Consider the following 12,242-nt stretch of genomic DNA (forward strand, 5'->3'; position numbering starts at 1 on the left):
AATGGCCCGCTGTATGGGGACAGAATTCATGAAGCTCCGAAAATACTATTTTTTCGGAGCATGATTGCGGTAGCATTCGCTATCTTCAGATGGCGTTTGCTACCGCTACCCGCTCCTTTCCTACCTGTAGGTCACGCATGCGCACTGCTCTCGCGAGCAGTGAAAAGATTCACTGCAGCGAAAGGAGCAGTGAAGCCGCTCGCTGGAGCAGCTGATTTTCGAATCAGCTGCCTCAGCCCCGGAGCAATGATGAATTGCTCTGACGTCCGCAACTAGTCAGTGTGTTAATTATCGGGGGTCCTTTCGGACCTCGATAATTAACATCTTGAATAAGCCCGATAGTCTTCCCCCATGCAAAGGCACAAAGAAGCTGTTGCCAGCTAGTCTTACTGCTAGCGGAGCTTACCGCTGGCTATATCGATCAGGTCGCCTATGGTCACCCCAATAATAACCTTTAATTAATTGTCACTATGGTCCCTCACTCCGTCATAATTGGAATTAAATCTTTGTGGTTATTGAGCCTATTGAAAGCTCTGCAGCGTCGGTATTACGCGGAATGCAGTATTTATTTACATATGTCGTGCACTTCAGCCAGGGACCTCTACCTGGGGGCTGAAGCAACCTCAGAAACCAAATGACGACGGGACCGGAGCTGCCCCTCTGATGCTGTCTTTTTTTTAATCCGATATATTTTTATTTTGACACAGGTCTGACATGAAAACGATCTGTCACCAGCACATTTCATTGTTGCATGTATATTTTGCAAGCTGGAACAAAACAAGGTGAAAATATAATTTGAGAGGAAAGCATATGGGGGCGGGGAGCCTCGTCTGTGCTGGAGGGAGAACAGTCTGGATGTGCTGATATTAGCATTTTGTATGATGCATACTGTACATACTTGTATATTGGACACTCATGTGTTTTGCGACATTTATGTTTTCAGAAAGTGTGTGACGTAAAAAGTGGGCCTATACTTACCGTGTGTGTGACTCGTCGCTCCATATGTACATTTGTGCAACATTTTAAAACGATAAATGTGTGGGGTTATTACAGCGACACCAATGTGAGCGACCATTACTTACACACACTAAAATGGGTGTAGCCATTTTGAATTTGTGATGATATTCCTGCAAATTAGGATCTTGTTCACCGGACGGTGAGGTTGAACCTCTAGGACAAGGATAGCTATTGTCCCCTTTCTCTAAGATCTTACCATTCTCAATGGTATTTTTGTACATTGTAGTAGAGGCCTAAGGGCTGCAGGAAATATGGGATACACAAGGCTGAAAAGATACTTTTCCAGGTGTAGGTAGGTAAAATATAAGCAAGATAGAAAATAGTTAGGGTCCAAGCAGAGGTCTGGGCAGGTGGCTAACAATAAGGAATGGTCAGGGTCCAAGCGGTGGTCATGGCAGGTGGCTAACAGTTGTGAATGGTCCAAGTTCAGACAGAGGTTAGGACAGGTGGCTAACAATAGAGAATGGTCCAGGTTCAAGCAGAGGTTAGGGCAGGTGGCTAACAATAGAGAATTGTCCAGGTTCAAGCAGAGGTCAGGGCAGGCGGCTAACAATAGAGAATGGTAAGGGTCCAAGCTAAGGTCAGGGCAGGGGGCTAACAATAGAGAATGGTCCAGGTTCAAGCAGAGGTCAGGGCAGGCGGCTAACAATAGAGAATGGTCAGGGTCCAAGCTGAGGTCAGGGCAGGCGGCTAACAATAGAGAATGGTCAGGGCCCAAGCTGAGGTAAGGGCAGGCGGCTAACAATAGAGAATGGTTTGGGTCCGCTGGATATACATCTGCCCGTGCTTATGTAAGTGCAGACCGCCAATAAAAATGCTCCATGAAAAGCCAAGTCCCCTCAGCTGAATAGGCTGTAAAATGGTCAAGTAAACCTCCTTCTTGGAAGCCCTTGTAACTGGGCTGCCCCCAAGGGGAAGGAGCGAGAGTTTACCAGATTTAGCTGATATGAGTCACTAAGCTATGAGTTTGTCCATCCATTAGGCACTACTCTCATCAATCAAGCATGAGATACAGTGATGTCACTAGACCTAGTTAATAGATAACTGCATCTGGGGCTATATAGCTACAACTTTGGGGGCTACACAGCAAACATTTTCAGGGAGTCCCAAATGTTTCTAGAGCCCATTACCTCCTCTTACATTAACAAGCTGGGCACTGTCTCTTCTTCCCACTGCTGTTATTAATCCCTTCTAGTATCGGTGGCTACACCACATTGAGCTCATTATGCTGTCTTCGCAGTTGGCAGCAGTTCCCATAGTGGCATTAGTGGCAGTTTCGACCCTCAGCTGAGGTTACCTTCTGGGCTTCCTCAGCTGCTGGTCCCTGTGGATGCTGCTACCCTAGTAGTTCTGTCTACGTCGGCAGGTGGCTGTATCTTAATGAATACTGGTATTGCCCACATATAAGTTGAGGAGGTATTTGTGCATGTTGCTGGCTTGATCGTATACACTGATGTGGTCTCTTCCTGGTTACCAATCAACTGACTAATGGCCAAAAAATACAACTTTAGTTGAATAATTAGTGATTGTCATAGATGAGATTGCAGCTATCCAAAATTTGCAGGTCATTGGGTTTTTCAGGTGTTGCTCAAAAGACCAACGTTTGTATAACCAGAACAGATCACAGTATTCATCCTGCAATGGGATCACCATTCAGGGTACCTGCCGAGGAATAAATCGATGTCTCTCTCTTTCCTCAGGCATGGAAGAAGCGCTGGTTTATCCTGAGAAGTGGACGCATGAGTGGGGATCCCGATGTCCTGGAATATTACAAGAATGACCACTCCAAGAAGCCCATCCGGGTGATCAACCTCAGCTGCTGTGAACAGGTGGACTCCGGGCTTACCTTCAACAAGAAGGAACTGCAGGACAGCTACGTCTTTGACATAAAGACCAGCGACCGGACCTTCTACCTGGTGGCTGAAACGGAAGAAGAAATGAACAAGTGGGTCCGGAGCATATGTCAGATCTGCGGCTTTAACCAATCAGAAGAGGGGGCAGGTATGTGGTCACATTTATAAACGTATGGCCCTTGCCTTTAGTGTGAGCCGTTAGCGTCACTAGCATGGGACCGACCTCTGTGAATTATCCCTAGGCTGACAAGCATGAGCGGGTTTATATTTTAGTGCCTGGGATATGTCAGCATATTACTTCTTTAGGGTTATTTTTTTAAAGTTGTCAGGACATCTTTGCCGAACATGTACGCCCTTGAATCGGATGGGGATTTGTTTTTTAATCAGATGATTATGTTTTTCCTGCTCATCTAAGTCCTTGTTATTATTATCCTTTATTTATATGGCGCTACAAGGGTTCCGCAGCACACAAGAAAATAGTTATTACAGTACCAAACAATGCATGATTTCTACACATTGCTGCATTAGTGATAGTAACACATAAAACAGACGGGCGTCAGCAAACAAGTGTTTGGTGCTGTTGTGGGGAGTTAGGAGTAGATAATTTTATAAGTAAGGGAAGGCGAAGATCATGAGGGCGGAGGGCCCTGCCTGTGAAAACTTACATTCTAAAGGGGAGGGGCAGACAGACAGGGGTGACACAGATGGGTAGTCAGTGAGGAAGGAGCATGGAGCAGCGGGTTAGGATGAGAGCTGGAAGGCTTTGATGAAGTTGGTCATGTGAGCCGGTTTAAAAATTTTGTAGAGAGGTAAACAATATGCTTAAGGAGTTTGGAGGCAAAAGGGAGGAGAGAGATGGGTCGGTAGTTGGAGAGAGTATTAAGATCAAGGGCTGTTTTTTTTTTTAAGAATGGGGTAGACAAGTGCATGTCTGAATACAGAAGGGACAGTGCCTTAGAGCGTGATTTCCTCCACTGTCGCTCAGCGGTTGGTTAACACTTTTGCAGGTATCTGGTGCATTTAGAATGCCAGGGCTAAGGTGTGGATCTGAAAGGGTGAGTAGTGATCGCTGGAACAACAGAGTCAAGAGCAGAAGTAAGCGGGCACGATATAGGGAAGTGGCTTGTTCAGGGCAGGAGAGAGTCAATAGGGGAGAGAAGTGAGTTGATTAGGGAGGATAAGGAAACGATGTCGATAGTAGAGAGGGAGAATGGGGAATTGGTGTAATCGGAAATATCACAACAGTGGGTGAAGACTAGATCAAGTGAGTGTCCACTCACATGGGAGGGTGAGGGGGTATGAGCTGGAAGGAGTAACCAGAGGACAGAAGGACCCCAACACAACCACCATGGTGATCTCCGGGCCGTGGTGTGTGTGAGAGAACGTGAGGCCCTCTAGAGGAGAGAGGTACGGGAGAAGTGGTGCCAGAGGGGGAAATCCAGGTTTCGGTGATGGCTAGGAGACTGAGAGAGTTGGAAAGGTCATGAGAGGAGACCAGTTGGTCACAGACAGATCTGGCATTCAGGAGGGCACAGAATAGGGGTACAGAGTTTGTGGGTGAGATGTGGGTGACATTATCAGGGTTGCTGTAGTGTGGAGGTGAGATTAATTTGGAGGAAAATGACTGTAGAGATGTAGGGCTTGATTGTGATTTGCACCCATGCAATTGCATGCGTTACGTTGTGTGTGCGCACAGAGGCGCAGTTACGAATGAGACGCGTATGGTATTAGAAAATGACCGGAAATGTGCTGGGCGTTCCTAGGCGGTGACTGGTAGGTGTCTAGTCAGACGCACTGTCCCAGTCCTGGCACAGTCAGACGCACGCTTGTACACCAGGGGTAGAGTTGGATCTAGCATTAGGCCACGGAATCAGCACCATTGTGTCACTTGTTACGTGGAAGCTTCCTGTACGTTATGATTCTATTATGGTATTGAACCGGGATTGTCTCAGAGGCTGCAGATGTATTTTGGTTCCTAGATAGAACTTGGAGCTGGGCTGTTACAGAGAGGAGATCTCGCCCTCTGATGCTCAGCCTTACCCTCATTATTGTTAGATAAGTGAGATGTTGCAAGGTAAGCGGCGAGTGTCTCTGTCTGGTCGGCCACGCGGCGTTGAAGAGTCACCATCATTTAATGACAGGCTCTGCGTGCTGACGGCTGTCACTTGTACTTTATAACACACAATATTGGGCTCATTCTACCACTCGAGAGGAGTTGGCTTTTCACAGCTTGTTGCAATTAATATACAGGTCAGTGGCTCCCATTAGCTGCGAGGACAGAACGCTGACATCTCTGCTGAGTGTTACATAGCGTGTAATCATCATTTCAGCCCGTCTTGTGTGCCGCACAGTATGTGATGGTTTATCCAGAATTTATGCACTTAGGGGAGGTAAAAAAAAATAAAATACTGCACTTATGGGTTATTGATATGATCAGGTGTTTAGCAAAATATCGCGCAATGCAGAGCAATAACAATGTATTAACATTTGGTTTAATACTGTAGTGCAATTGTAGCTGCGATTTTCCAAGGTGCGGAAATGAGAAAGTGTCCAAGAGTCGCAGCCATCCGCGGCAGCATAGAGGCTCCCATCAGAGCCATCACAAAACAGCAGAGCAACTACGTACAGAATCACAGTGCATTCACAGATAATCAGCCGCTCTCCTTTTGTAGTCACTGTTAGGTCCTTGTGGTACTCCTGCCCTATGTTGTCTATGTTAGGTCCTTGTGGTACTCCTGCCCTATGTTGTCTCTGTTAGGTCCTTGTGGTACTCCTGCCCTATGTTGTCTATGTTAGGTCCTTGTGGTACTCCTGCCCTATGTTGTCTATGTTAGGTCCTTGTGGTACTCCTGCCCTATGTTGTCTATGTTAGGTCCTTGTGGTACTCTTTCCCTATGTTGTCTATGTTAGGTCCTTGTGGTACTCCTGCCCTATGTTGTCTCTGTTAGGTCCTTGTGGTACTCCTGCCCTTTGTTGTCTATGTTAGGTCCTTGTGGTACTCCTGCCCTATGTTGTCTCTGTTAGGTCCTTGTGGTACTCCTGCCCTATGTTGTCTCTGTTAGGTCCTTGTGGTACTCCTGCCCTATGTTGTCTATGTTAGGTCCTTGTGGTACTCCTGCCCTATGTTGTCTATGTTAGGTCCTTGTGGTACACCTGCCCTATGTTGTCTATGTTAGGTCCTTGTGGTACTCCTACTATATGTTGTCTATGATAGGTCCTTGTGGTACTCCTGCCCTATGTTGTCTATGTTAGGTCCTTGTGGTACTCCTGCCCTATGTTGTCTATGATAGGTCCTTGTGGTACTCCTGCCCTATGTTGTCTATGTTAGGTCCTTGTGGTACTCCTGCCCTATATTGTCTATGTTAGGTCCTTGTGGTACTCCTGCCCTGTGTTGTCTCTGTTAGGTCCTTGTGGTACTCCTGCCCTATGTTGTCTATGATAGGTCCTTGTGGTACTCCTGCCCTATGTTGTTTCCAGTAATTCCTTCCCAGATTGTTTCCCACCCATTTGGTGGGCATCTATTAGATAACACCGTGTCTAATATTGCTTAATAACACCGTTTACACTAACAGCCATCCACCATGTTTCTCTGCCAATCTTGAGTAGAATCCCAAAATAATTCACCCCTGCCTCATTTTTTCTCCAGTAGACTATGGGTATGTCATTGGGCTGTGACATCATAGCGCCACACTCCCAGCGTAATAGTGACACTGATGTGCAGCGCCCAGCAGCTTCATATGTAAGAGACTTCCATTTGCTTCTCCGTCTTGTCAGCGGCCAGCGCTCGGTGATGTGGGCACCACGGATGTATTAAAACTGGCAGTATCATGGCTTATATAACTATGCGCACAAGGCTACAAATGAGCGATTGTCATTGACAATATAAACGCAGTTTAGACTTGGGCTGAAGAGCCAATATCCCATCTCTGCCTGTACCCAATCCTGCAACCGAGACGGTATTTGTGTAACATTGCGTCTGTATGTCTCGGTCAGTGTTTGGTTAACACCAACATCAATTACCCAACTGTATAGCAATCGTCTATATACGTCACAAATGTCTTCCCAAGGTCATAGCGTCATTCGGTCCTCATCTAGGTGACGCAGAAAGGAAGAGCTCTCGTCCTTTACCAGCGGTGGAATATACCTGTGCACAGCACTGAGCTTCCTCTGTCATCAGTTATAAATGTTCTATTGATCTGATACATTATAGCGTGTACATAGTGTCCTTTATATAATGCAGGGGTCTTCAACCTTGGCCCTCCAGCTGCTGTAGAACTACACATCCCAGCATGCACTGCCACCTTTTTGATATAACAGCATGCTAAAACTATGGCAGTGCGTGCTGGGATGTGTAGTTCCACAGCAGCTGGAGGGCCAAGGTTGAAGACCCCTGATATAATGCATTAAGGAAACTCCATAAACTAGAAATGGGAAAACATGTAATCAGTAGTACATAGATTATCCCTAAACCTTTGATCCTGTTCCCAGCCCTTATGTTCTAATGCATTAGTAATTTTTCGGCGAGGACAAGGCGGCCTCTGTTTCCCGGATTGCAGTCACACGTGAAATTGTCATATTTCCCAAGCATGTGTTGGGGCTGCTACTGGTGTTTCATTAAACCTGCTCTGGCCAGCCAGGCGTGGGACACATAACGTGAGGAATTACTTGTAGCTGGTCCGTGTCACTAGCTTAGCTGTAATAATGTGCAAGCTACAGTATAACTGGTATGTACGAGAGATTTACAGACATGCCCCCAATAAGGGCTTGTGATATGGTCTCCCTGATTCTGTTATTACCCTATTTATTTCCACCATCCCTGAGGTAAAAATTGTTTTGCAGATGTGTCCACATACATCTAGCCTCCTGGCGCGTAGTCACGCCATGCCGTGGCGAGACCGTAGCGCCGAGCGTCTTTTTTGTGCAACGGTTTCCTTTTAAAATTCGTCATATTCGCAAAGCGTTGCCACAGAACGCACAAGCAGCTGCTACTGATGGAAATGATATGCAGCATGCCCATATTCTGTGTGCCACTGCGGGTGCACCTGCATGCCAAATGCTACGTTTTCCTTGCCCTTTAAATGGGATGTGATCAGGATGCCGGTGGTCGAAATGCCGACTGCCAGAATCCCGACACTGAAAGCCCGGCATGGAACTAAACATAGGCATCTAAATACCGACACCCATTATTAGCCCCACTCCGAAATCCCGGCATACCGAACGTAGGTAAGCCAGGTGTTTGGAGCTGTTAGCTGCGGGGGGGGGGGGGGGGGGAGGGTTAGGTTTAGGCACCCCCTGGGGGACTTGGGGGCCCCCCCGGGAAGGTTAGGTTTAGGCTAGGGGAAGGGAGGTTAGGGTTAGGCACCCCCCGGGAGGGTTAGGTTTAGGGTGCGGGGAGGGAGGGTTAGGCACCATGCCATGGGTGGGACTTAGGGCTAGGCACCACCCACGGAGTCTTAAGGTTAGGCTAGGGGAAGGGTGGGATTAGGGTTAGGCACCACCGGGGGGAGGGACACTCCCTCGGAGGGTTAGGTTTAGGGTGCGGGGAGGGAGGGTTTGGTACCATGGGGGGGGATCTTAGGGTTAGGCACCACCCCCCGAGTCTTAGGGTTAGGCACCCCCAAGGGAGGGTTAGGGGGAGAGAGGGAAGGGTTAAATATACTTACCAGCTGGTGTCGGGATTTTGATCTGTCGGGCTTCCAGGGTCGGGACTTGTTTCGGCGGTTTTCAGCCGTCTGTATTTCATACCCAACCCCTTTAAATGACCCATGTCCTCTCTTTGTGGGGTCTCTGTAACTTTAGATTAAAACATAGTAGACGATTAGTGTATTTATCGCTGAAATATTTCTCCACCCGGCGTCAGTCACTTTCCAGTGTAATATGTCATTCCTCTCCAGCTATCTACTGTAAATATTTAAAGACTATTAATCCAGACACAGCTGAGGTATGAAAACAGCTCCACAGGGTTTTGTTTTTTTAGTAACTTCAGAGCAGATCTAAATGGTAAAAAAAATGTCGTCTTGTTTGAGCCAACTCCGAATTATACCTGAAGCAGCAAGTTACTCCTTATACAGATGGAAACCTCTAGGCTCACAGCGCTTAACCGTCATGTGACTGAGGTACCATGATTACATAATCTGTACAGTGTAATATAGTGTCACTATATACATAACATATAATAAATTCCTATTAAAGAGGGAGAGTTGGGGGCGCTCTCCCGGTAGATAAGGCCACCGTCCCTGGTGATGACCAAAGGCTGGGGTCATTATCATTGAGATATTTATTAACCGCAGATAATATTAGCAACATTGTGATTTTATAAATTAATGTGATGTGTGTTATATTATATTTAATGTGATTAAATTATACATTTTTGATTATAAGGAGCCCTGATCGTTGTATTTCTGCCATCTCACAGTATAGCAGTGTGATTTTTACTAATTAGCGCAGTCTTGTTTGGTTAGAGATAGGCCGGGGGGAGGTTAGGTTTAGGCACCCCCCCGGGGGACTTAGGTTTAGGCAGCGGGGAAGGGGGGAATTAGGGTTAGACACTTGGGGGGGAGGTTAGGGGGTATGCAGTCGGGAAACCGGCTGCCTTAATACCGACAGTCGGCTTCCCGGCTGCTTTATATCGGCGTGGGATAAATGACCGGTGTCTATATCTAGACGCCTGACATTTCCCCGACGCCTGGGAGACCTTCGATCGGGATGCCGGGTGCCGCAAGCGGACAGCCGCGGGGAGGGGCGGGTTAGGTTTAGGGCACCTGGGGGGGACAGGGTTAGGCACCCCCCCGGGAGGTTAGGGTTAGGCTAGGGGAAGGGGGGGTTAGGGTTAGGCACCCCCGGGGGGAGGTTAGGGTTAGGCACCCCCCCCGGGGGACAGCTGTAGGCAGCTGGGAAGGGGGGGATTAGGGTTAGGCACCCCTAAGGAGGGTTAGGGTGTTAGGTTAGTTTATACTTACCTTAGGGACGATCGGGTTTCCAGCGCTGCCGGGCTGCCGCTGCCGTGATGTCTTCCTCTGTTGGCCTCACGCTGCCGGGATTTGAACTGCCGACCATGCGGCCGGCGGTATTACATATCGATTCCTTACTATATAGGTGCATGGGACACACATTACGCTATAATAAAATATCTCCCAGAGGCCCTTTACTACGCACCAGCTGCATCTAAGTGCAGTGTCACGCAGTGTCATATCTAATAGCATTTTATATGTATAAAGCATGGAGAATAACAATATATAGTGAGTATTGCATTCAATGCACAAATGAATGAGGACATCACGATTGAATTAGTCAGCGCTGAAAAATTGGGATAACACTTTGAAGGCGCAGATCCTGACGCTGCACCATGGCAATTAGGGACATTTAGCAATTACTATGTATTCCCCTCCTGACATCATGATGACTCTTCCCCCGTCACATCCTTCTCTCACTGACATCATCACACAAATCGACCATTCTCCTGAAATACTCTGTGCTTGTGAGCAATGCAATTACATGCTTGGCTACAGATTTTTCTGTCTCCGTCCACTTACAACATCCTGGAATTGATGACTAATGATAATTAGTACTCTGACCCTTGTCAAACACACCTGAACAATAATTATATAACAAATTATATTGTAAATCAATACCGTATAGACTTTTATTTGTTTTATATTTTGAAATGCCCTAAATAGGCAGCAGATTGTATCATTCCATTACCTAGTGAAGCTAATGCATCCTGGAAATATGTTTTACATATAGAGAGGAAGATTACTGCATTCAAAGTGCAGGGGTGCCTCATTTGTCAGCTCTGCACCCCAAAACTCCTGTCAATTCCCTGAGACCGTTGCCTATGGATTTCAGCAAACAATTGGATTACAGGAAATATATAGTTTGTCAAATAAAGTGGAGCCATCTAGTGGTTGGCTAAATGTACTGCGAAATCCCCCATGGATTCCTTACTGAAGGGCCAGGGATGAATGCAAATGCTGATCTACCACAGCGCCAGTTACAGCGCATATCGGATAGAAGCGTAAGAAAACTGTACTATAAAGAATATTGGAGCCAAGCAGACACTTTGTGAAGGTGGAGAAAGAAGTCATCCCTAAATAATACAGAGTTAAAAGGGAAATATAGAAGGAATTTGGGTCCAAGAATTGGTAAACTCACGGTTCAAGCCCCAGAGGGTGCACTTAATGCGCGTCTTTCCTCACAAGGAAAAAAAATCTGCATTATATGCACCCTCTGGGGGCATAATCGTGGGATAACCCATAGATTCCGGCACTTATCGCAGAATCTATGGGTTAGCGCACATCTGCGGGTTTACCACGCGTGGAAATTGACTAATAATTATTGAATAGCTCCAGATGTTAAACTCGGATCTTAACCCGTGCAGTAATTCAATCTGCCTCTATGATTCTGCAGAGTAAGATGGCTAACAGAATACTTCCTGAACACAGGAGTGGTTGGCAAGACGTCACTTCTGCCAACCAGTGTAAAACACATCTAGGTATGGCCATCAGGGGGTTAGCCATCGATGGTTACATTGTTGCTTAGCATCGGTGGCATGAAACTATCGATGAGAAACCATCAGTCCTATAGAGTGAGCCCAATAAGTTGACAGGGGCAGGGCTTAATAGCACATTGGGAGTGGGGCTAGGTAGCTGCGTTACTTACCTCTCCCCTATCGCCGTTGCTACGCATGCATGCCCTGAGTTCACTCATGTGCCGGGGAGGCAGTGAGTAGGCGGCGGAGGGATGCGCTCGGATTCCTCTTCGCATCCCTGGAACTCCTTCCCATAGGAAGGAGCGGGCATCCGATAAAAAAGGGCCATCTGAAGATGGCACTTGTTCTCGCAAGCAAACTCCGAAAACTGAAATATGAGGTGGTCTTATTCAGACCCCTCATGATGAATGGCCCAGTAACCTAAATATGCGGAAACTAGATTATCCGCATGGTTACCGGGCCATTTATCGTTTGATGATTAGGCCCCTGAGGAACAATACAGCACATGTAGTAGAAAATGGCTGATCCATATCTCATAACATTTTCCGATTGGGAAATCAGGACAAACTAGGCCCTGCCCTTGATTTGACCAAAGCCCCATCCTATTCTGTCATACACAGCCATTTTTCATCATACCACACCGCTTCCCCTTTGGCCAAATACCCTTTGGACCTAGAAAAACGATGTTTGTTTTGCAAAAATTAGATCTGGTCAGATAACAGATGACAATAGCTCACACTCAGCTGCGTAGTAACGGCATGCATTGTCCTACAGATGTGTCCTCATACAGCCAGCCTCAGTACGCCATGAGGCGCGTGTGAGCCACGAAGAGCAGTGTAGCGTTTTTTTTCGCTGAAATGTGCACATTCTGAATCTGTACAAGA

The 12,242-nt window shown here is 46.9% G+C and overlaps 1 protein-coding gene across 1 annotated transcript in view; it reads left to right on the forward strand.

The window, feature by feature from the left end:
* The window catches only part of GAB2 (GRB2 associated binding protein 2), a 215,502-nt gene that overhangs the window by 152,790 nt on the left and 50,470 nt on the right, over window positions 1–12,242 (forward strand). Inside the window, exon 2 of the mRNA XM_088459940.1 lies at window positions 2,718–3,018. Coding sequence (XP_088316066.1) covers window positions 2,718–3,018 — 301 coding nt within the window. The remainder of the gene's footprint in view (window positions 1–2,717; window positions 3,019–12,242) is intronic.

Source organism: Taudactylus pleione, unplaced genomic scaffold, assembly GCF_031769625.1.
Source record: "Taudactylus pleione unplaced genomic scaffold, aTauple2 ptg000954l, whole genome shotgun sequence".
Classification (NCBI taxonomy): domain Eukaryota; kingdom Metazoa; phylum Chordata; class Amphibia; order Anura; family Myobatrachidae; genus Taudactylus; species Taudactylus pleione.